Here is a 24,961-nt window from a genome sequence, read left to right on the forward strand (position 1 = left end):
GGGGGGGGGGTTTATTTAAAAAAAATAAATTATTGTTTCAGTTGTTTTTCATTTTAGAGAGTTAAGTAGCCTTTGTGTTATTTCTTGTTTAGTAAGTGGCCTTGGTGCGTTGGCGGCTGAAAGCCGCTCAATTCAAGTGCTATATATTCTGTCGTATTTTTTTCTTCTTTTTGTTCATGGTTATTTAGGATAAAGTTTTATGGTTGAACTAAAATATCAAGCCTCAATTACATTTCTTTGTCATAATGGTTTAATAACAACATCTTAGGAATAATTGACAAATTAATATATATATATATATATAGCGAGAGAGAGAGAGAGAGAGAGAGAGAGAGAGAGTCTTTATTGTCATTCTCCATGTACAACGAAATTGGATGCAGTCCTATCAGTGCAAACGTCAGAAAAAGTGCAAAACAGGTATATATATATATATATATATATCGGTATTGGAAATCTTATACCCCCCAATATCTGTATCTGCATTGGCCCAGACAGGGCTCTAGTTTAGACAGACGGCTACATCTGATGCTATGTGATAGTATTTTTCAGCACAAATAATATTCCAGACATAATTTTTCAGTTTGCCAACCAAAGTCGTCCTTAATATTTATGACAGTAATGTGCCTGACAGGAACATTTTGCAAGCCACAACAAATCAGCGGAAGATAGGACAAGATGAAAGCCGTGATTGATGACTGAATGAGGAGAGGAGTGGTAAAACAAATGTCGCCTACTCTGCTGAGTACTTTCCCTCTACTGTTCAGTGCATGAAAGTACATCATGGTACTTTTTACCATGAGCCCAGTCTGCTGTGACCAAAGAATGATTAGGTTTGCCTTTGTCTTTTCTTTAAACGATGGAGACTCACATCATCATTTGGGATACGATAGTTTAGTTTACAATAGTTTACAATATTAACTCCATTGTGCTGTTAACCTTCGTCCACATAACTCAAGTTTATGTCCACTATAAAGTGCATTCTCAGTCCACAGACGCAGCTCTGTGCTGCTGCACTTGAAAATATTCAGCGATCATAGTTTCCTGGTATACCACAGAGAAAAGCTCTTTATTCCTGTGAGAATTTAGAGCCTCACTCTACCAGCCCAAGGCCAAAAAAAGCCTATATAATTCCTTCACACAGCAGCAATAATGTTTGCATAGATGAAACCACATAAAAGCGCTGCACTGAACTCACGTTCAATGAATGAATAATGACAGTCATTTGAACTGTGTCATCTCCCTGTAGGCTTGCAGAAGAACAGAAAGAAAGAAAACCAGTCAGATGTGTCTGTAGCAACCTAATTCTGTTTTCAAGCATCTAGTGTTAAGAGCAAGGCCTTAACATTTAGAAGTGTGTTATTTTTTTTCTTTGGACAAAAAGAAATGACTCATTTTCCTTTCCTCATAGGTAGAATTTCAGGTCAACAGGGAAATATCAAAAACAAGAGGACGAGTTATGACTTACTTTATTTAGCAAGAGAACTGGTTCGATGTTACAGATATTACAGATATCACGATGGTCCATCAAACAAACGCCACAGAATACATATTTTAATTCAGAACACTGTTTCCCCAAATCATAAAGAGAAGAAAGCACTGGTAGTTTTCCATGCAAGCATTTGGAGAAATGGGGAGAAAAACTCAGTTATTAACTAGAGTCGGGAAATCGTCCTCATTCATGGACAAAATGTACTTTGTTTCACGTGTCTAACAGCTGTGATTGCATTGGAGAAACCAATATAGCTCAAATGTAAGAAGAACATGAAAAATCCACACAAATATCCTCTCACTGTAAACCTACGGCCTCTAACCGTGTTTCTGCCCCACATCTACGCTGATTTATGTCGGTGAAACTGTTGAAATCCATAAACAATAACTCTAATGTGCATCAATCAGTCCACACTGACAGAGAAAACAACACATTCTGCCAAAAAGTACAAACTTTCTCCTCCCATTCTCCTCTGAATATAATTTTTTTTTTTGGACAATAGTTGTCACATGGGGGCAGTATGACTGCTAGACTGTATGGCAAATTGCACAGATTCTGCATAGCAGCATTCACACCTAATTTACACAACGTGTGGTGCTCCATCTTAAGCGGAAGCTATGGTGCATCTCATATGTAGCAGACTGTAAATATGGCATCATAAGTGCATTATGCATTATGCAGGGCAAGTTCGGTCGCAGACGCCTGCTTTAACAGCATCAATATTAATCATATTCGCACAAAACAAATGTTTTTCAAACTGCATCTGACCACCGATGTTTGCGGCAGGTTAGGGCTGACTGTCTCTGTCTGCAGTCAAAGGAGAGCAGAACACTTGCTATAAGACCATGGTGGTTTTCTGGAGTGTACAGAGATTGATTGTCATCGCAACAACTCTGCAGAGGCAAACGCAGGTGTGGGCTGAAATGAAGCAGAAACAGCACGGCCAAACAAATATTAATGGTTAACTTAAACGGCCTGTGGGTTTCAGTTGCAATGTCGGATTGGTGTGCACGCAAAACAAGCCTGCACCTGCATCCATTTACTCTCCAGAATCAAGCATTTTTTTTTCTTCAAATCTCTCCATATTGCTGCCTACGCCAGGCTAATTGCTGCCGTTCTTCTTCTTCTTCTTCTTCTTCCCCATATCCATCTGAGAGCAGAGCCTGGCCCAGAACATCTGTAAGTAACAAAAAAAAAAAAGCGGTGTATACATTTGCAAGGCCTGTAATTAGGCCGGGTCTTGTTTAAAAAAAATTAAAGATGCTCCATATGATTGCTCACGAATAATTCATCCCCTCAGTTTCTTATATTAAGTGTAAACAAACGTGCATGGATTGTGCAGTTAATAACATTGTGTTTACTGAGGCAGGTACCTTGCATCTGGGAGGGTCTGGGTTGTCATTACACTGTAGTGTGTTTTCACCAAAGCTGCTCAATGAGATTTTCTCCTAATCTTCCCTTCTTGGGTTGATAATTTCACTGCCAATTTAATTCAGTTTTCTTTTACACTTGAGTTATATCATGCCCTTTGACCCTGTTGTTTTGATATGGAGAACTTTCATCCACAACTGGAATGACATTTCTGAACAGATTTTCTACTGTAACACAGTAACACCGGTGATCAGTGACCTACAGAAGATGTCTGTCAGAAGGTGTTGGTGAGGCGGGGTTAAGCAGGAGCAGCCGGCCGCTGTGGCCACATTAAAAACTGCATCACCTTTTTGTGACAACTGTAGATCAGCGAGCCATCAGCGAGCCATCAGCTCAGCCCCGCGCGCGCACTGGTTTCTGGGATTTGTAGTTTTCCGCGCGGAGGACGCCGCCGCGCGCCAGAGGCGCCGCGCGCGAGCGGAACTACAGTTCCCTCGCAGCTCCTCGGAGGTGTTGGTTGTCAATATGGCTGTTGTCAGACAGACAAAGCGGAGAGGCGAATAATTCGCCTGTGATTGGAAAAAAATCCTTGGGAAAGGGGGTCGGACAGGGCACCGCTCCGTCAACTCGCCTACCTCGCTCGGCTCGCGGTGGGAAGACACCCCCCCCCCCCCCCCACGCGGCGGCTCTTCGCTCGAAGTTGCGAAGTTAAATGGTCCAGCGGACGATTCGAAGCGAGGTGAGTCGCGCACTTGGCCGCGCACTGCGCCGAAAGTGGCGATATTGATATCAAACGCTCGCTAGCCAGCGACGGTGGCTAACGTCAGCTGCTATAGCGGCGCGGCTAGCGTGCTATGCTAATGACGCTAGCGAGGCAGCCCCCCCCCCCCAGTGCGGGAAGTTGCTAGCCGTCCCCTGTGTGATGCCGAGGGCCGGTTCGTCAGCGTAAAAAGAAAGTCCGCGGTGCTGAGGAAGGGGCTGGAATCATAATTCAGGGCGGGGGGGGGGTTGGTGGCTGGCGCCCTTTTTAACGTCCCCCCGGGCATCGTCCGCGTGTCCATCGCTGCCATCGCTTCCTTTTTTTGTTGTTTCGGGGCAAAGGGCGAGAGAGCTGCCCGGCATCACCGCCTCCCCCCCGGCGGCGGCGGCTCGCCCGCCCGCGGCGCCGACACGAGCGGCCGATGCCCGGCGCGCGCTCTCTCTGCGGGCCCCGTGGTCAGCACAACAAAAACACATGGAGGGGTGTGGGGGGGTGGGGACTCCGGTCAAATCTTTCGGGCTGAGAGGGTTTGCGGGGGGGGGGGGGTATTTAAAAGGGCGAGGGGAAACCTCGTCTGTGTTTTTGCGCTTGCACGGCGAACAGACAAGCGACCAAACGCTGAAACTGTGGATGTATTCCTCCCTGAGGTCTGAAACTTCTGCGGGACTCTTCTGAAATACCCCTTGAAAGGATGTGGACAAAGGGGAGGTTTGCCTCACCATCCGTGCAGGACAACCCCGGCTTCGCTTGCCCCTGTCTTATAATTAGGGAGAAGAAGAAGAAGAAGAAGGATCACCCCTCAACCTCTTTCCTCTTCTCCTTCCTCTCCTCCCTCCTGGTTATACACCTGTCTGTCCACCTATTGAAATTGAATCTATCACAGGTCGAATTTACTTGTGCTTCCAGCTGACTGACCGTGTCCCTCAGCCAGTCAAACGGACTCGGGCCAACGTGAATAGTTGGCTTGGTGAATAGTTAAACAAGCGCGGTGGCGATGACTTGTTTTGCAACACAATGCGTCTGCAGGTGAAGAGAGGAGCCCGCCATCGCGTCATCGACGTCCATTCCGGCTCATGTAACCAGTCAGACAGTCGTAGTCCTGTGTGGCATGTGCGACGGGCTCCGCAGTGCAACTGTGCTTGGACACTGATTTACAGCCACAGTGGCGTTCCATATGAATTTTTAATGTCAATTTAAGAGACTAGTTAATGATCACTGCTACTAAGCCGCCCTATGGTATCCTATGAGTAATGTAAGTCAGCGTTGACCCTAGAGTGACTTTCCCTGTAACCGTTCTTCTTTCAAAGCCTCTACTAAAAGCTTCGCGCTCATATTACCTACCAACACTGCCCCCCTGCCCGGTTCTCAGCACGGTTCTGTCTAACACAGATGGATACGGAATGCAGGTGACCCCTTTTAAACCGTCCATCATATCTTCATAGGTCGGGGCAGGAACAGACGGCGGGAAAATCTGCCGCAGTCTGATTCCAGTGGCATTGATTTTGAGCACGGCAAATTGCTTATGAGAAAAAAAACACGGCGTGGGTGGCGTGCCCGAGACAGGGATTGAATTGTACGGCTCTTAAAGAACAGCAGTCAGAATGTTAAGATAGCATCAGCTGTCAAGGTGACTCTGGCACTCTGCGTGTGTTGCCTGCTGGCTCCCAAAAATAGCAGGTTTTTATGCCCTGCCCCTCCCTCCCCCTTTTTTCTTTCACACTTCTATCTCTCGCTCTTGTCTTCCTTTTTTTCTTATCTGCTGCCTCTTTGTTTTTTCCTTCTCGCAGTTTTTCTCCTTTCCCCAAGGCTCTTTTCTACTTTACCCCTCAAACTCTCCTCCACTTGCCTTTCTCTGCCTCTCTCCTCCTCTCCCATCCATTTTCTGCAACTGTTCCTCTCTTTTTCCCACTTAATCCCCTCATTTCCTCCTCTCATCCACCGTCCCCCCATCTGTCTCATTTCTGCCTGACTTTCCTCCTCGCTCCTCCTTTTCTCCACCTCCTTTTCTTTGCCTTTTTCCCCCTCCAGATCTTGAACATCCACTTCTTTTCCTTAACTTCCCCCCTGCATTTCCTGTTTCCTTTCCCCTCCTCTCATTCATCCTCTGTCTCACAAACCTGTCTGTCTTGTCTCTCATCCAGCAGCAGGATGTCTGAGTTTAGCGAAGAGCCGCGCTTCACTATTGAGCAGATAGATCTGCTGCAGCGGCTGCGTCGCACCGGCATGACCAAGCAGGAGATCCTGCAGGCACTTGACACTCTGGACCGGCTGGACCGGGAGCATGGCGACAAGTTTGGCCGCCGCACCTCTTCTTCCTCCTCCTCCTCATCCTCCTACGGAGTAGGCGGGGCAAACGGCTGCACCAACAACTCTGCCTCCAACACAACTACCACGCCATTCAACAATAACAACACTGCCTCTGCAACCAACACCTCTTCCGTAGCATGCAATGGGAACAGCAGCGCCGTCAGCAGTGTCGAGGGAAGCGCCGCCGCCTCTTCCACAACCTCCAAAATCTCCACCGCCACACAGACGCAGTTCGGCAGCGGCGGAGGACTCTCGTCGCCGTGTCCCAGCAACAGCTACGACACCTCCCCGCCTCCGGGGCCGCCACCGCCCTCTGCGATCCTGCCATCACCCGTCAGCTTGGTGGCGCTGTCACAGAACGGGCGTGACAGCTTAGCTGCTACACCCAACGGGAAGCTGTCTCCTCCGCGTTATCCAGTGAACAGCGCGGCTGCAGCGCGGGCGTTTGGGTTCGAAGCCACAGAAGAAGACCTGGACATCGACGACAAGGTGGAGGAACTGATGAGGTCAGTAGTGTCCGGACATATGAGACTATGGTGCTTATCTTGTGGTTTCATAGCGTAAATGATCAATATTTTACACTTCATTGTGTCACAAAATGTTCTTTTGCATAAAGAACAAAAGAAACCGCTCAAGGTCCTTCTAAAGGCAGCACTGATGGCGATAATCCATCCTTTCTGAATGATGCATTGTTATTTGGGGCAGCCTGAGTGTTGCCGTGGCCACTTGGTGGGAGTCAGGGATTCTACTTTATTGTCGGTAATGCCCACAATGAGGAGACAAGAAAGTGTCAGGCTTTCTTAACTGAGATTCATATTTTATTTTTCACCCTGGAAATTTACCATTTAGTAACCTATTTTGCCACAAAGTGAGAGAGACCACATTTACCTCTGACATGTTTTATAGTTGAACATTCACTTCCTGGGGAGATGGAGAGGGTTTTTTTTTGTTCATGTTGGCTTTAAAGCAGAGATTTGAAGTTTGTTCTGGATGTTGAAAACCGCAGTTGAGAAAAGATTTGTCGCTTCAGAGCTTAGTAGCTGATCCGAGTAAAAAAAAAAAGGTCCAAGGTTGATTTACCTGCTGAGCTAGTGTAGATGAATTTGTCTGTGGCTACATATTGTGTTCACCAGGAGAAATGGTTTTACCATCACATCACATCTGACTTCCTTAGTTTTCTGTTGCATTCATCGTTATTGGGAAAGTTTGGGTTGTGCTGAAAAATGTTCATATCCAAACTGTAGTCATGCCATGGGAAATAAAGAAATGAACTGATCATTGGTGCATTGCATGCCATCAGTATTTGTGTGGTCACACTGACCCCTTTAATGCCAGTGCAGCTGGAAATTGAGACTTTGTGTTTCTTCAAGGAGGGAGCTTCCCTTTAAAGTGTTGTAGTTTTTTACATTTTTGATCATCCCTGTGGCAAAGGTTTTGCAGCGGCAGCGGCTTTGCTGTGATGACAAAAGGCAAAACTTGTCAAGGCGTTCCTTCAACCAACCGCTCATAATCTTCATAATCAACAAACACGACCGTTATTGGAAACGGTTTAAGCTGATCAGTCACAGTTGTTATTGCTTCATGGAGCAATAGTCGGCACCATGCCTCGACTCTGGTCGTGCAACTTTTTGTCATCAACAATATATCCACTAATTGAATTACTTTTTTGGTCTATAAAATTACAGAAAATGATGAAGGATGCCCATCATATTGTCCTAAAGCCTTATGTAACATATTCACATCTTCTGTCAAACCAATTAACCAAACCCCAATTACTAAAACATTAGGCAAAGAAAAGCAGCAGATCCTCACATTGGAAAAGCTGGATCCAGTGAAAAAGTGGCATCTGTCACTGAAATATGACATGGTGACCCTTTTACAGACCACACCCCGCTCCCTCTCCCTGCCCATCCCCTCTCTGTTTGCATGTTCTCGTTGAGGTCCGTCAAATTAAGTACCATCCACATCCATAATAATGGACTAATGGGAATAATAGATGCCGGCTGCGACACTGCGTTGCGTTTCGTCATGGAAAACACAATGTCACTGCGACTACACTGCTGAGATAGTCATTAACAACTTACCGTAGCAACAATCCAACAGTTCATAAACATCGCCGTTAAAAGCCTGAGCATGTTTGCAAAAAAAAAAAGGCGGCCACAGAAGCTTGGGAGGGAGTTGTATTTGGGAGTAACCATGGTTACGGAAAGTTTAGACAGCTCCTGTTTGCGCTGCAGAGAGGGGGGTTCTTCCCGAAGCTCGTGGATGTATTCATACCACACACCTTTTTAAAGAAGTGTGCTTCACTCAGCTGGGAGTCTGACTACAAAGTTGGGAGGGTCCGGTTTGAGAAAGATCCAGAGTGCTACTGATAGTTGCTGATTAACTTTCTGTTGATTGACTTATCGATTCATCGGTAAATCGTTTTTTCAGGGTAGAAAACTAAAGATGCAAGCTTGAACAAAGCCGGCTGGACACAGCAGCACCACATGACAAATGTGGCGAGCACATTTGTCTCGGAACAGCATGTGCCGCATAAAGATGTACATCCTGTAATGGAGTATCAAAATAACAGTCAGTCATAAAGATGTTCTTGTTGGGATTATGTACAGGCAAGGGAAGATGTTATTGCAGGAAAAAGGGGGATGTGTCCTGTGGGAAACATCGGAGAAGCCTTCAGGGTTCAGGATGACATTTTCTCAGAAGGAAGGAAGAAAAAGACTTTCAGTTGTCTGCGCCAGTTGTGGAATTAGATACAGAAACATCCAGTGACATTCAACGTACAGTAACTACTGATGTCTGAAATCAGTCGTCACAACTCATTACTCTGGTAGCTCCGGTGATCGTGCCCTATCACAGTCCACACGTTGGCCACCTCCTCTCCTCTTCTCTCCACTTAACACGTTTGTCGGCTTCTCCCACCGCCGCGGCCTCCTGCCGCCTTCCAGCCGCCCAGTCGGAATCAGAATTGACATTTACAGCTCGGGCTCTATCCTCAGTGCTGCACGGGCTGTCCCATTGCTCATTCACGCTGCCTCTGCATTAAATTGCACGTCCTCTTAGAGAAGTTAAGAAGCGTTCAAAAGCCCTCGTCCTCTCCGCTTTGCAGGACTCCCGGGCGTCTGCGTGCAGCAGGGCTGCGGGGGCGTGACACGAAGTTTCGGCTTGTCAACAATCCCACGGTGCCCCTCTGACTTCTCTCACTTTTAAGTGCACATTTCAGTTCTCTGCAGGGGTCCGGCCTTTTGAGGTGGCACCCCTCTCCGCCCCCGCCTCCGCTTCCCACTCTCCCTCTCTCGTCTTGTACAGCAGCTCATGCTACATTGATTCACTGGTGTCGATACAAGCAAGCGTTTTCTGGGCTCTAATTTTAGCCCCGCGCCGCAGGAGGCTGGTGTGGAGGATATTGACGCTGGATGTCAAAGAGTCGTGACGCATTTTTCATCTCAGAAAACACACGGAGCTTCTCACGACTTTGATGCGTTTTGACCGCGAGTGTGGGATACTGACTGCTTCCAAGGATGCTGTGATCGTGTGGTTTGAGCAGCAGTGGTGTTAAAAGTTGGGTTGTGTAGGCGCCCCCTGAAAATGCCTCCCTGCATTAAAAAAAAGAAAATATGAAGAGTATTAGTATGGATAAGTCAGGATGAGACAGGTGTTCACAAGCTGTAGCAGGATGAGGAATCAAGCCAAGACATTCATAAGCATGTTGGTGTGTGTGTATATGTGTATATTATTGTGTATGTATAGGGGAGGGGACTGGGCTGGATGCCAGAAAGCAGGGTTGGGTACACTGTGTGACTGCACACGTTCACTCACCACCCTCCAATCTTGCAAGTCTCTGCATGTTTTATTTTCTCCCCCCGCCGAGGACTGAGACAGCGGAAACATGTCCGGAAACATACATTTGGAAAATATATAGATAGCTCGATAGTGCCTCTGTTCGTTTCTAATTCATACAGCCGCTGCCTTTGTGCTCCTCTGAAATGTAATGCTGATTATGTGGGAGCCATAAAAGCGCCACAGCAATAACGCTGTCAAAATGCAGCTCGGTACTAAAATGGAGCCTGGGTTTTAATAGTTCTGCCATAAATAGGTACAATAGAAAAACACGGATTTGATTATCTGACACGAAAACAAAGGCATCAGTCACTGCAGCGTAAACAAAGAAGCTCATCCACGTCTGATGTAAAGGAGCAGAGCCTCAACAGCAACAAAAAAAGAGTACAATGATGATAAAGCAGCTCGCAAGACGTCAACTTGTAAATTCCCCTGAAAAAAAAAGAATAAAGAAATTCTGTCCAGTCATCCAGGCATTTAATCTGCTCTACATATCTTTTTGATATCAGTCTTGTCAGTGAGGTTGTACCACACCTTAACTAAATTCATGAAATGGTCCTTTGTGTGCACGCCCCTGTCGAATAGAGCAGTGCTACTCCAGCTGTGTATTAAATGGCACAGCTGTGTTCTCACCTGTGTGCGTGTGTGTGTGTGCGTGCGTGCGTGTGCGTGGGTGTGCGTGCGTGCGTGCGTGCGTGCGTGCGTGTGTGTGTGTGTGTGTGTGTGTGCGCGTGTGCGTGCGTGCGTGCGTGCGTGCGCGCGCGTGTGTGCAGGAGGGAGAGCAGTATGGTGAAGGAGGAGATCAAGGCGTTCCTGGGGAACAGGAGGATCTCTCAGGCCGTGGTGGCACAAGTTACCGGTGAGTAGCATATACACGCACAGACACGCCATGGAACAATGTCAGTTGTATTTTCTGTTGCTGTAATACAGTACAGCCATTTTGTCTCGTCGGTAATTTAATTTCGACAGGGCTCTTTGTGGGAAAAGCCCAACTTTTCAGTTTCCTGGAAACTCGTTATCATCCACGTAAAAACATTGATGCTTTGAATTAGCAGTTAAGAAACCTCCTGAATTGAATTTCGTTTCAGTCTAATCATTTCTGTCATTGTACACAGAGCAGGTTAACATCAGGACAAGCTATTGACTTTTACGAACCGAGTCTTGCCAACAACAAAACTTCCTGTAGTGGAAAAAGTGAAGGGTGATAGAAATGAAGTGCAGGAGCAGTGCTGCTAGTTTCTCTTTTCTGTCCAGAGACTGCTAAAGTACTGTACTGCGTTTACCTCCTCTACTGATGTTAAGTGCGACCAACTCTTCAGCACAAAGAACGCTCTGTAATATCTGGCGTATGGTTTTTTATTTTTGTATGTGTAGAACTCTTAACTACTCGACATCATGGATGACCAGCAAAGGTTTTGACACGTGTGCAGCATGGTTTTGTTGTCGAGACTTGACATTTAGACTGTTGTTTCAGTGTGGGATGTTGGACTGTACCGTAACTCGGCTGAGGTGAGAATGAATAAGTTTAATCCCAATCATATGTGAAATGCATTGAAGGCAAAAAAAAACCCACATCAGTGATAATATTGAGAATATAAAGAAAAAAAACTAAACAAGTCTATTGAAAAGAAAAAGAATGAACTACAAGCACATTACAAATTCAAATGCCAAAGACACGTTGGATATTCAGGCAATTTGACATTGACATGGACCAGTTATACCAGTATATCAACATGCTAATGAGACAAATATTGGCCTTTTGATAAATACAGCATTGTCCACATGATGAGCCTTTGATTCAAATGTCCCCTTTTTAATTTTCTACAAGACGGGACTGTTGATTTTGGCTCCACGAGTTCTAGAGCACAAACCCACAAACTGCCATTGAATATTTGGCATTGTTTACAGGCAAAGTCTCTGTGAAATGTGCCAACAACCTGAATTCTGTTTTAATCATTTTTAGCTTGAAGCGTTTGCAGATAGTCTTTGTAATATAATAATATAACATTTGTATCGACTGCTTTCTAAGATGAGTGAAAAGGCCACGTAGGTCAGATGGATGGACTGGATCTCTGTAATGTTGTTTTAGAGACAAACCCATATGAGCCAAACTCAAAAGGGGTTTGTCGAGTTTAAACAGGAACAATCGGCACAAAAGTGTGAGTTCCCAGCAGTGCTCCTGCTGCCGCTGCTCGTGTGCGAGACGAGTGATTGGAGAAGAGATGAAGTCCGGGCTGAAGGGGAGAGAGAGAGAGAGAAAACACTTTTCTCCTCTAGAATTCCACTCTTTCTCTCTTGACTTCTTCCAAAGGGTTGTCTAGAGACCGTGCCGGCGGGTTGATGCAAAACACTCTGTTGTAATTCAATGTCTGGCTGCTTTCCAGGCATCAGCCAGAGCAGGATCTCCCATTGGCTGCTGCAGCACGGCTCCGACTTAAGTGAGCAGAAGAAGAGGGCCTTCTATCGCTGGTACACGCTGGAGAAAACCACACCAGGTACAGTCGCTCTCTCTATTTGTTTAGCTTATTGAAAGTATGAGGTTAAAAAATGGAAGCAACATTTGGACGGGCATCAGAGAGGGAACCCCTCCCGCCTTCTCCCCTTCCAGGATGGTGAGGTATGCAAAGGGGGAACAAAATCAAATATATCGAGTAAACAAAAGATGAATGTGTCAATCTCATACGGTCACAGTGCCAACATTTTAAAGGTCATCAAAGAGAGCGGTTTCCACGAGTCCGTCTGAATGCTCATGCATAAGTTGTGGTAGCAGGGAAACTGCTCCAGAGACAGGAGGCACAGTGGGAAAATGCTCCGCTGGCAACAGTTTCCCCCGTGAGGCGGTTAATGATGTCAGTAGAAGTAGTTAGCGTCCTGCGGTATATGTGGTGCAGCGGGATGTGATGTGTATGGTGGCTCAGTTCCACATGAGCAGAAGCATCTTCACTCGCGTGACAAAGCGGAGGCCGATGGAGAGAAAGGAGGGCAGGATTGTAACGGGCCGGCAGCTCGCTGGGAACTGACATACAATGTGTAACAATGTGTAAGGCACTGTAATGGCAGCAGAGCGGCACCCTGGGAAATCAGCCGGTCATGAGGGTCACGACAAGTCAAGGAGTGTGTTCAAATAAACACACACAGTGGGACTGCAACTGTCTACGTGTGCAACTTGTTTCCAGTTATCATAAAGTCATAAAGTAGGGTTATAAAAAATTGGAGTGCCTTCTACAGTTCCCTCAAAAAGCATTGGAAGGCCAAGGGCCAATTCCTGTGTTCTCTGTTGCACACTGAGGACTGAGTCAAAGATAAATACAGAGACAAGAGTTTAGAATTTCAGCTTTTATTTCCTGGTATCATTTATATCTATATGTCTTCGACAACTTCGGACACAGACCCATTTTTTAGGTGAGCAATATCAAAGGAAAGATCGTCTTAGACACAAGCATACCACGCGACCGGCCATGTACACCGGGCATGTGCGTGCCAAGATCTTCCGGATATTTGACTGGTAGTAAAAATACCGGGGAAATGTCCGGACTTCAGAGATGAAGTGTTTACGTTTTGCCGTCACAGCTGGTAATTGAGTCGCAACTGATTAGAACCAATCAGAAGGTGAATGCAGATGACTGCGTCATCATCAGAGTAAGCGCTGAAAAACTCCGGAGTAGTGTGGACGGCAGGCCTTGACGTAGCAGCAGTGAAGCGCTTTAATAAGATAAAACGTGGTAATGTGCATGTGGCCCTGGTCGGTTTAAGACCGTCCTCTGTACTTCTCTGTGCAATTGGCAGATAGAATGTTTCTGTAGATGTGTGAATTCCTTCTGCTGCTGCTGCTGCTGCCATCCATGGTTATTAACATCATCTGTAGAGATCAGTGAGCAGCCATGACACCACCACCTCCGCCAGGCTCTACAGGGATCATGAGCAGATCCTTTCTTTCTCCACACTCGGGTTCTTCTCGGTCTCATCAGTACAGAAAACTTTGTTGCAGATCTTTTTCCAATCTGGCCTTTGGATTATTTCTTCTGATGGGTGGTTTGCATATTGCGGTTTGGTCTCTACGTTTATGCGTTTATGTGGGTTTTCTTCACATCTCTCACAATGTTTCGTCCTCAGCTGCTTTGTCTGCTGACGTCTGCCGCTCAGTTAGTTTCCATCTTTTTCAGGACATTCCGCGTCGTTGTATCGGCTCTGCCCAATGTTTGTGCAGCAGCTCTGATTGATTTCCCTTCTGTTCTCAATGCCCTCAGAATGTGTTGCCTTTCTCCCATAGAGAGCTCTCCGGTCTTCAACAATAAACACCGTCTTCACGGGTGAATCCCAAGGCTGAATCCAAGAGGAGACATTCAGGGCTTTTTAATGTTTATACAGTCAATCTACTGTGGAAGTCAGCATCCGGGCAACAAGAACAACCTGTCAGTCAGTGTCATGTTCCAGTAGTTTTGTTTATTAGAAAGAAATGGGTGGGTTCAGACAGCTGAGTTTTTTCACCATCTAGATGTGAATACCATCTTCTTTTGTCTCTTATTCATCTTTTGATTTTAAATCTGTCGCCACATGTGCGACGAGAACAAAAGGAATGACCTTGCTGTTCCAATACTTTTCGAGGGGACTGCGTATATATAAAAAAGACAGTGTGGAACACTAATAATGATTGCACTTAATCAGCACCAGTGACTCTGCTCAATTTAAAGCGATCCCTCTTCCCTCCGTCAAACCCTGGGTCCCTGTTCTCCGAACGCCTACCCACCAAAAGCTTCTGAAAGGATTCCCATTTAGGACTGAATGCCGTTCAATAAAAATGACCCAACTAAAACTATCATTGGGAAAAGGTTAAATATTCATTTAACACATAGTGCCTGTTGCCAAATCAGAAAACAAGGCCACAGTTGTTTCACGACCCCAAAGCCTCTTGAGAGCAAACTCTCGGGATTCAGCATCATAGATGAAGTGAACATGGAACGTTTTCCGATGACAGTTAATCTGAAATCTCCCGTCAACGTGTCCCTCGAATGGCCTCGCAAATGAATTGAAAAGCGATGACGCAGTTTAGTTTATTGGGTTATTTTTGGTTTGTTCACATTAATTTGATTGATTCATGTCTTGGATCTTATTTATATTGACAACCAAAGGCCTAATTATTGAATTAGCATAGCAATATCTCTTTAACTGTTTGATCAGGTCAAAACTTTGAGACTTTGCTGTTTTTTATTTCAACTTTCAAATGGTCTTCAGAGACCCATGTCTCAAATTCTCGAGCCTTTACGACCTCGATTATGTCACAATCGTACTTGTTTATATAGGTGAAATGAATCTTAGTTGGGTATTGGTTAAGTAGTTATATTTTAGTTTGCAGTCAAAAGATGACGTTCAGTTGCGTCGCGCAGACATTATCTCAACTCTAACCCCACACTGCACTGTAAAAGGTCAACAACCAAAAACAACAGGCCTCTAGTTGGCATTGGATCCTGACTGTGCACAAGCTCGTGCACGTGTGTGTGTGTACACGTGGACGTGCTGTATCAACCTATAGCCTGGCAGCAGACATCCCACGCCTTGTTCTCTGCGGCATGTTCACTCGGTGGAGCCCTGCCAACAACGTCAGCACTGGAAACTGCTCTATGCTATTTATGGCCACACTGAGCCCGGCACGGCCCGGCTCGGCTCGGCTCAGCCCGGCCAGGCCCAGCCTCCCTCACTGCTGCAGAGAAGAGAGATTCACCCCATTCATGCCTGTTCTGGTAACCTAGCCAGTTGCAGGCTGACCCAGTTAGGCAACTTTGACACTGCTGGTGTCGGGTTAGGGTTCTAAAAATGCGGGCGAGCTTCAGGCCGCATCGTATATCTTCAGCTTTGAGCTTTTGTGTTGCCGGTTTTACGAGTTTGAGTGCAAATCAAGCCCATTGTGTGGTTTTCCCCCTTCTGCTGTGGTCATGATTCGAGATGAGGCTGCAGAGTCTTTGTCAGCACTATTCACTGGAGTTTATAATCAGAATATATTGTGAGATTTGCATAAGGCGACGTGCGCCCTCGCACACATTTTCCTGAGGGATGGGCTTTCTGGCTCATGTGAAGCCACCGCACACATGCCCCGCGACTTTCACTTCTACAGGCACAGTTTTAATACTTCCAAACCACACACACACACACACACACACACACACAAAGACGGTCACACAGACACCTGCAGACTGTGTCCTCCTGAGGCGTGTCTTCTGTTGTAACTCGCCCGTGTCTCTGCTGCGTCCCGCTGCCCCTCAGGTGCCACCCTCAACATGCGTCCGGCCCCGTTGCCCCTGGAAGAGATGGAGTGGAGGCAGACCCCGCCCCCCCTCACCACCGCCCCCGGCACCTTCCGGCTGCGTCGGGGAAGTCGCTTCACCTGGAGGAAAGAGTGTCTGGCCGTGATGGAGAGGTGAGCGGGGGGGGGGGGGAGAAGGGATAGATTAAAAATGATAAATGGGAGTTTGTTTCATAACCTCTCCCTTATTTCCACGTGGAATTGTCGAAACACCGCGACCTGACCTAGAAAATGACCGGACAGTGAGAAAACAAAGCCAGAGACTCTCGTCATACTTTGGATTATTGGCTTGGTTGTACATTGAAACACAGTGTGTGTATACCACACAGCAGTAACTCAAGTGTGTTGACATCGTCCTTGTGTAGGGAAATGAATTTAATCAGTGTGGCTCCTCTGCTATTTATAGCTACTTCAACGACAACCAGTACCCAGACGAGGCCAAGCGGGAGGAGATCGCCAACGCCTGCAACGCTGTGATCCAGAAACCAGGTAAATCACCCAAACCAGGACAGTGTGTGAAAACCACTCAAACCCAGTGGGACCTTTAGTAGTAATCGACTACTAAATCGGTTCAAATAGTCAGAATTATCTGATTTCAGCTTCTTAAACGTGAATATTTTCTTTGCCCCGCTACGACAGTAAACTGAATATCTTTGGTGTGTTGACAAAAAACATCATCTCAGGGTTTGAGGAAACACCATCAACGTTTTTCACGGTTTTATAACATTTTGCGGACCAAAAAACAAATCTGTTATTGATCGATAATCAAAGTATTCGTAAATTGCAGCCCTAGTTCTGATATATGAGGAAATAACAAATGCACATTGATTGGTATCAGTATAATTATGCCGTTACACAGGCCGTAGTCCATCTATGTAAATATGAATCTGATGGAAAGGATAGGCGTTTAATGTTACCACTGACATTATTCACCTGTTTGTTGTAGCCACCAGCACATAGAACAATATTAATTACAACAATTAAAACAGATTTTCCAGGTACTCAAGGCTGAGGAAGAATCGGCATAGATGACAGTAACATCATCCTCATCAACACAAACTGAGAATTATCTACACCCATCTATCACCAAGTTTTCAACCTCAGAGCAAATCGGTGATCTGCACCTTTAACAGACGATCCTGTGACTCCTCGTTGCCCCTGGCGCCGTCTGTCTCCGCAGCGCTCACAGTATGAGTCGTCGCTAGTAATTACGACCGTAACAAATATGAACATATGGCTGCACAACTTCTAAACTACCCGCTCGTACATCAGCAGTGGACCAAGAACACGGAAACAACAACGTCACCAAAGCGATGGGTTATGAATTTGTTTGTCATGTGACACAGGCCAGCACTTTCCACACAGTAGCCCACTACTCATGAAGATCAGTAAACTTAATCTTGGAGTTCCCACACACTCCTAACAACTACGGAATAACGATGACTTGAGCGTTGGGCTGCGCACATCATTTTCGAGGAAATAGAACAGTAGGAAAGTCTGTGCACAGGTGTTGCGGCCATTCATCTACAGCCGCATGAGCGCAAGTGATTTGCGAGAGGCCACGCGCTCAACTCTCAACTCTGATTGGTCAGGCTTCCCAAAAGAGAGAAAGCAAAAATCTCCTGGTATTTCTACAATGTGTTTACCACATAGTAGGAATAATGTACTGTTTACATTTGGTTCTTTGTGCTGGGTCTCCCGAGGGCCCTCATGGTTGAGGCTTGAGTTTTTTTTAGATCTATCGTCTTTCGTACTTGGAACTGAATTTTTACAGATCGAACATCTGCAACACATCTGCTGTATGATTCCCTCCCTACGCAGTGGAATCAAGTCATTTCCTTTCAGCGGCTCTCTGAGCACCGTCAGTTGTAAAACTGTTCATAAAAGCACAATCCACAGCTTGGGCGGAGGGGGGGGGGGCAGATAGTGTAACGACAAATGTCGCTCATCATCGTGACAGTGGAGGAGAAGTGCGACTGTAAGTGATACGCTGATACTGAGTCTGTCTTTCCGATTGGTTCCCAGGGAAGAAGCTGTCCGATCTGGAGAGGGTCACTTCGCTGAAAGTCTACAACTGGTTCGCCAACCGCCGCAAAGAGATCAAGAGACGGGCAAACATTGGTAATGTGACACTGCACGTTTAGTAGCATCCTTTGTGTTAACGTGACTTTTCCATATTCAATAACGGCAAATTATCATATTTTCTTATACATTCTCCCCCACTATAACAATTAGGCTAAAGATTGTTCATCAGTCAGCTGACAACTGTAATGACCTGTGAAACGACCACTTAGACTTGTAAAGTCGGATCTAAAGACGACAACGAGTCGTACTTAAGGTGTAGAATAGAAGAATTTGGAAATTTCAATCATTTACAAATTGCATTCAGTATTTTACAAATCAATTTTAGCCAAATATTTCTATTTCTTTTTCCATTTAAGCCATCACGCTACAGCTGACTGGTGTCAACCGCTTATTTATTTATTTTTTAAATCAAATCAAAATTTCCACAGTTTTGTAATGATGGATATTATCAGCGGTGCGCCGTGAATCTTAACGATCCGTCCTCTTCCTCCAAGAAGCCACAATCCTGGAGAGCCATGGGATCGACGTCCAGAGTCCCGGGGGCCACTCCAACAGTGACGACATCGACGGGAACGACTTCTCCGAGCAGGTAGGAGAGCGAACAAGCGTCCCGACAAGATCCGCGTCTCAGACAACACTTTCAAACCACTGGTCGGAGGTCACCCTTCCTTGTACAGCAGCTTCCTCTCCCATATATTTGTGTATATTTCTATATTTTCTTTTCATGGATCAGCGCCTTGCTAGCCACTTTTTTTTATCTATCAGTTGATATTTCTGTTTAGTTTCCCTCTCCACATTAATTGAAACCAGCAGCTCGTGGTGTTTGCCCGGAGTCGAATCTTGCGGCCGCACTGACACATTACTGTTCACAAACTCACAAAAAAAAAAGAAAAAGGGAGGCACTAAAACATTTTTTTCTTCAGATGAACTCTGAATACACCCTCTTCCAAATCTGGAACAAACATAAAGTTCTTTTATTTTATTTAGCGAACTAAACTTGCTCAAGGCAATTATTAAGAAAAGCTTTCTATTCCCCCCCCCCCCCCCCCCCCCGCCTTTAGCCAATTGAAACCAAGCCGGAGCAATGGAAAGAAACAAAGCTCTGTATTATTGCAGAGAGCTACAGATGAAGACAGTTGAAATTCGAGCCCTGGAGTTTTTAGTCTTGATTGCACAACATGCGAACCAGGAAGCGAAAGCTGTTGGAAGCCCGTTTATTTTAACTAGTGCAGCTAATGATGAACACAGGGTGTATTTAATATCGTCACGCAGTATCTCCTGAATGAAACTTTCTTACTCTGTCTGTCGAAACAACCTCCAGGCCTGCGACCTTCCCTACTTCGACAAGAGACCCCTCAGCCGACCGTTTGGCCTTTACCGACTGGAGCCCACCTCGCCGACACAGGTGACCCCCCCTCTCATAGCAGCCGACATGCGTTTGGCAGAATTATGCATTACTTATAATTAGGTCTGCAGCATTTTGTTTTGCTTAGTGTCTTAGTGTGTGTCTTCCCCAGGGAGCACTGCTCTCGGCCACGGTCCAAAACCAGGCCAAGAGAAACAAGCGTTCAAATCAGGCAGACGTTAAAAAGGTCCACTCATCACAATGACACTCTGATTGCATGTCGTTTTTTAAATGGTTCCTTCTGAACAGCCAATCAGACGCCGCATCATGTAGAATGTTGGTTTGATGCTCGATGCCATTTGCTCACCTGTTTCCCGGCTCCCTCAGCACGAAAATATGCTTTTGATATCCAAAAAAAACGGCAGCAGATGCTGTGATATCTTGATCTGCTGTACCTCGCAGGGTCACAGTGTTTTATCCTTCTGTTTGTGTCTGTAAAGTGTAGTTTTGAAGAAGGTTACAGTATCACACATGGCAGTTTACAGTGATAACTAATGAAGCTAACGTTACTCCGCCAGTTGGGTGCCGCCTCAGTTTTTTAAAGGAGAACCATATGAAAGGGTCTAAGACATGCACTTGATGGCTGCATATATGATATTAGGCTAAAACTGCATGTATCTTACAAACAGTCAGTATCCTCCTCACCCACAAAATTTAAGAACGTGCTTTTATCAAACTTCTATCTCAAATCGTTAGATTAGACTGTTACTGCATTCTAATATAACCTTGTTTGGCAGCTAAGCTTGCACACGTATTCACCGATAACGTTCCAGGAGAAAAGGGTTTGAGGACGAGGACGAATCTCGGCGAACAAGTTTAGGTTTGGGTGTTAAGAGAAGCAAACTCTGAGCTGCTTCTCTTTAGCCTAAACACCCAGGACCAGCTTCTACTCAGTTGTCAAACACTACCACTGTGTTAGTTTTTAACAAGCTGCAGTGTGAAATACTTCCTAGTCTTTGTAAGTATCGCTCAGTTACCATGCCTCTAAGCTGTGATTGGACAATCAAACAGTCGGTCAACACAATGGCAAAAACAAAGTAGGAAAATAAAGCCCAGGTGTTATGCTGCCTTTGTGTGGTATCGGAATTATGGTAAATACGAGTTGTAAATTGCACCCATCAAGCCGTAATTATGAGTGGGGAAATTCTGAGATAATTTTAATACCCGAGTTCCCAAGTTGGGGTGTGACCAGAACCTTTGAACATGGCGGAGAAGAGGATAGATTTGGTAATGGATGGTACTTCATTCTTTATTTTTAACAAGTATAAGCTGTTGTTTGTGTACATAATTTTAATCTGTACACTTAACTTGACATAGACCAATGCTATTTATCGTTCTTTACACAACAAATGGACTGTAGTCTCCTACCGTGGTGCAAAATTATAACATCAGCCGTTTCGCCATTTTTCAATTCGTTCCGACAACAAAGCACTTGAACATGACATTATTATTGGAAGTAGGACCTTCCGACTAGCACACGAAAGCAGCATTAAAACAGAACCCATCTACTAGAGTCTTTTTTTGTTTTTTGACCCACTGTGAACCTCCGCTGTCCTCTCTGTCCTCCCTGTGTCAGGATGACAGCGCGGCGCACAGCGAGCACCAGGACCCCATCTCCCTCGCCGTGGAGATGGCTGCCGTCAACCACACCATCCTGGCGCTGTCCAGAACCGGAGGGGTCCCCAACGACATCAAGACGGAGTCCCTGGAGGATGAATGAACTGCACAGGAAACTGGGATGGAGGAGTGGAAAAGGTGGGAAATGGGGGCTTGGGAAAAAAAGAAAAGAAAAGAGACTGCTACTTAGTAAACCTTCTAAATCTGAACCTCAGTCGGCCGCCCTGCCAACTGTCGCGACTTCCTCGGCGTCCCTCCTCCCACAAAGTCCATGTAAACAGTAATTACCCACCACCCCCACCCAATATATTGACGCAGCTCGCAGAAATGGGTCACTATATGTCCTCTGATGTGTGAAAAATATACCGTGGAAAGAAGAAATGGTGGCAATCCAGGCCTGACTCATCTTGGATTGTGTCTCCCAGGAACCTCCCCCACCTCCCTCTGTAGACCCTCTCCTCACAGGATACCTCTGCCTCACTCCCCAGCTCTCCAGCCTGGTCGTCTGAGCCGATCCTCAGTCTTATCTCACCTCAACGTCAACCTCAGAAAAATAACGTGTACTGTATATATGATATAAATGTATATATATATATATGGTTCTTATGGTTCTCAGTCGCACTCACCTCACGGTGTGGTACCTACCAACCTACCTGCCCCTCAAAATGTCGCCGTCTTCATTGTGCAATTCATGGAAAGAGCGGCCTCCACCTACCGTCTTGGGAAAGATGGATGGACCCACTCCGGGGCACCGAGGCTGACGGTAAGGATCATACACGCCACACAGGACTGTCCCGTCCCTGTCCTCGCCCTCTATAGTTGACATTCCTCTGTGGAATGGCTTTGTTTTCCTACAGTAGAGCTGCTGTTGGATGGAAACCTATAAAAAAGACCTAGCCTTAACCTCATACACACAGCCACACCGTTCCTTTTTTTTTTTTTGCAGGTTTGTCGAGTTTATTTCCTGACAAGGGTGAATAATACACTTTCTAATTATGCATAAGAAAACACCAGAATCAATGTGAAGGTTTAGATCCAACAGCAGCATTTCCCCGATGTGTTCAGCCCAAGCAGTGACTGGATATACAGTCATTTTATCGCCTTGGTATTTAGCTTCCCAGTGACACTGCTGTTAAACACCCCAAGGCCGTGAGAATCAATTTAGGGGTCAATGTGATAATCGAGCAAACGTAAGGTAATGAGGGGAAATTGTGCTTTGTTTTTAAATGTCACTCATGCCAAAGGAAAAGATGCCGGGAGCAAAAAAAAGCTAAGAGGTGAAGCCAAGGCTGATCCGAAAACGGTGTTCGCGTCTATCCAAAGTGATTTCTACTAACTCCTTTGGCGTCTGCAGTAGTTCCTCTCATATTCAAGCGAAGCCTCTCAGCCAGCGTGGCGTCGCACAGTATGCGGGCATGACACGACAGCAGGCCTGTGTCAGTAAAGATGGGTATAAGTAGCCGCGCATAGGGTTGAAATACCCCTAAGCTATTAAACACTTGTTCTGTGATGTTGCCTCTTTATAATCGCCTAAAGAAATGTGCTTTGAGAAGATTGTTGTTTTTTTTAAATATCAGTGGTAACGATTTAGACTAAATTCCCATTGGAGATGGTTTAGAGTATATCAAAATAACATCAATTTTTTTTGTTTTTGTTTTATTACATCTGTAAAGCCTCAACGGTCAGTGCACCACTTTGAAGGGAATCAGAATCGAAGACACTTCAAGTGGTGACACGGGGAAACAATTATCCACCGTTTCTTCTTTTTCGCCCTGGGTGGTAATTTTCCAAAACCGTCTTTGGTTGAAGGTCGCTGTTAAATCATAAGCGTAGATGAAATGACGTGTTCCTTCAAAGTTTCAACTAGGTCCTGACTTTGTCAAGTGTTAGCGCTTTCTTCAGATTTTCCCTAATATTATTCCTTATTATAGTGGTTCAAATATTTTGGAAAATACACGTATTGTTTTTTTTGCCAAGAGTTGGCTAAGAAGATTGGTAACACGCTCACGTCTGTACACTAAATGGGAAGCTGAGATCGTTAGCTGTTAGCCATTGTTAGCACAAAGACTGGCAGCGGGGGGGGAGACGGCTAACCTGGCTTATTCCAAATGTCTGAACTATTTCTTTAAAGGAACGCCTGCCTTAGTGATGGTTTTGGAGAAGTGGGAAAAGGGAGTAACCAGGAGTATCTGAACAAGAAACCCAACGAATTGGTGACGCATCACATAATCAGGTACCCGGGTCCTGCTCGTAGAATAGCTTCCAGCCCCATGCTCTAGTCTAGTAAACTGTATTTAATAATAATTCTTCCACGTGTGCGACTCCGCACTGGGACCTTTTTGTTTCAAAAAGAAATTGTTAAAAACATGTATTTATACTCGGTTTTTATGGTAATGTACAAAAAAAAAAGAATGAAACATGCTTTTATTGTTAATCATGCCTTTTTAAATTTCTCCTGACTTATTTTTCTATTCACACTTAAACAAGTTTCTTTTTACGTTTTGCGTCACCTTTGTTCTGCTGAACAACAGTCTCCCCCCGTTTGTGTGAGCTATTTTGTGAAAGATTGAAAAAAAAAATATGATGCACCTTATTAAAATTAAGAATCGCCGTTGACTAAGCTTGAAAATTTAGCCTTCCCTCTCGCAAACCTTCCTCTGGAAAAGACAAGACGTCAAATATAAAATAAAAAGGGGCTGGTGTGAATAAAGATTACCAATACAGCTGCTTCTGACGCCATATGTTGAATAAATATGTGCTGTTCTTTTGAAAACGTCACACCAAACTTCAGAGAAATCTTAACATTTTAACATGGACTTCCTTTTTCTGCAAGTGTATAACTCGATACACGGAAGAAAGAAAAAAGATTTCAGTTTGGTTCAAATGTCTGCATCTGAAATGGACACTTAAAAAAAATGGCAGAAGTGGAACCGAGGGTTTAGCTCTACTACTGTGGGTGTGACAACAAAAATTACATTTTAATTATGAGGTGAACTATTCCTTTAACGATTGATTCACAACTTGTTTGCCAAGCAAAGGAGTTGCCCAAATACTTTTTTACTTGAAGGATTTTTCCTTTTCGGTGGAGTTTGGTGTGACCCCCCACTCCCCCTCTAATGCTTAAGAATGTTATGTTTTAAACTGTGGATTATCATGCGTGGAAAGGAAAAGAAATCAAGAGTGCATTTAGAGATTACTCTCTCGGGGCAAAACACTTCAACGAATTGCAGACGCTGTGGCCCAATTAGCGAGTACAAACTTTTAATCCATCAGTATTTTTGTGAGAGAGAGCTCAAGCCCGACAAGTGTTCATGGGATGGAAAGAAAGAACCCTCAGGTGCATCGGAAAGTGAAACAGAAAAACCATGAACTGACACCTGAAAACAGGCTTTCTCCTCCTCCACCGCCAGTGCTCACCCTGAAGGGGGCGCCCTCTTGTGGTGCGTCAGGGTCCACGCGTCCAAACGTCCCGTCCCGTGAAATGCCATCCGCCTCATCCCGACATCGCCCCGAGAAAAGATGACTGAACGCTGTTGTATCGATCTCCAATCTAGTTATGTTCACAGTTACTGTATTGCCCATTTTCAGAATTTAGTGCCTTTTTTGGACAGTAGACTGTTCTGTAATTAAGATGTAGTATATATACATTTTTTTGTACAGTTTCTTTGTTCATTTTTTAAACTTGTGTTTATTTTAGTATGATATATATATATATATAAAATGTACAAGAGAATAAAGCTATATCAATGAGACATCTGGGTTCACTCTTTTGTTGGTCACAAATATGAA

At 45.2% G+C, this 24,961-nt stretch overlaps 1 protein-coding gene and 1 long non-coding RNA gene across 13 annotated transcripts; one reads left to right on the top strand and one right to left on the bottom strand.

The window, feature by feature from the left end:
* Nucleotides 1–1,449: 1,449 nt before the first annotated feature.
* On the bottom strand, nucleotides 1,450–3,122 carry LOC118290496. The gene is made up of 2 exons (XR_004786434.2): nucleotides 2,863–3,122; nucleotides 1,450–2,666 (listed from the first exon to the last, which is right to left on the bottom strand). It is a non-coding gene; the product is annotated as an uncharacterized LOC118290496 (long non-coding RNA).
* Nucleotides 3,123–3,307: 185 nt separating this feature from the next.
* Nucleotides 3,308–24,924, top strand: hmbox1b (homeobox containing 1 b). 12 transcript variants are annotated; one of them, XR_004786430.2, is made up of 13 exons: nucleotides 4,173–5,026; nucleotides 5,762–6,433; nucleotides 10,541–10,626; nucleotides 12,152–12,262; nucleotides 16,026–16,179; nucleotides 16,472–16,554; nucleotides 18,091–18,186; nucleotides 18,645–18,739; nucleotides 19,472–19,555; nucleotides 19,644–19,742; nucleotides 21,132–21,935; nucleotides 23,304–23,405; nucleotides 24,583–24,924. XR_004786430.2 is itself a non-coding variant. In XM_035618212.2 (12 exons), the coding sequence occupies exons 1-11, from the start codon at nucleotides 5,010–5,012 to the stop codon at nucleotides 21,273–21,275; spliced, it is 1,641 nt and encodes a 546-aa protein (XP_035474105.1). In that variant the 5' UTR covers nucleotides 4,172–5,009; the 3' UTR covers nucleotides 21,276–21,310; nucleotides 21,789–24,924. The 12 variants fall into 12 exon arrangements, 8 of the variants coding, with proteins under 8 accessions (XP_035474110.1, XP_035474108.1, XP_035474105.1 ...); XM_035618212.2 differs by having other exon boundaries at nucleotides 4,172–5,026; nucleotides 21,132–21,310; nucleotides 21,789–24,924; XR_004786429.2 differs by having other exon boundaries at nucleotides 21,132–23,405.
* The last annotated feature ends 37 nt before the right edge of the window (nucleotides 24,925–24,961 follow it).

The sequence above is a fragment of the Scophthalmus maximus genome, chromosome 18, assembly GCF_022379125.1.
Source record: "Scophthalmus maximus strain ysfricsl-2021 chromosome 18, ASM2237912v1, whole genome shotgun sequence".
In the NCBI taxonomy this organism is placed as follows: domain Eukaryota; kingdom Metazoa; phylum Chordata; class Actinopteri; order Pleuronectiformes; family Scophthalmidae; genus Scophthalmus; species Scophthalmus maximus.

Coding starts and splice junctions, on each gene's coding strand:
- hmbox1b (XM_035618212.2), top strand. Junction 18,187..18,644: donor CAAGAGACGGGCAAACATTG/GTAATGTGACAC, acceptor TCTTCCTCCAAG/AAGCCACAATCCTGGAGAGC. Junction 19,743..21,131: donor ATCAGGCAGACGTTAAAAAG/GTCCACTCATCA, acceptor TCCCTGTGTCAG/GATGACAGCGCGGCGCACAG.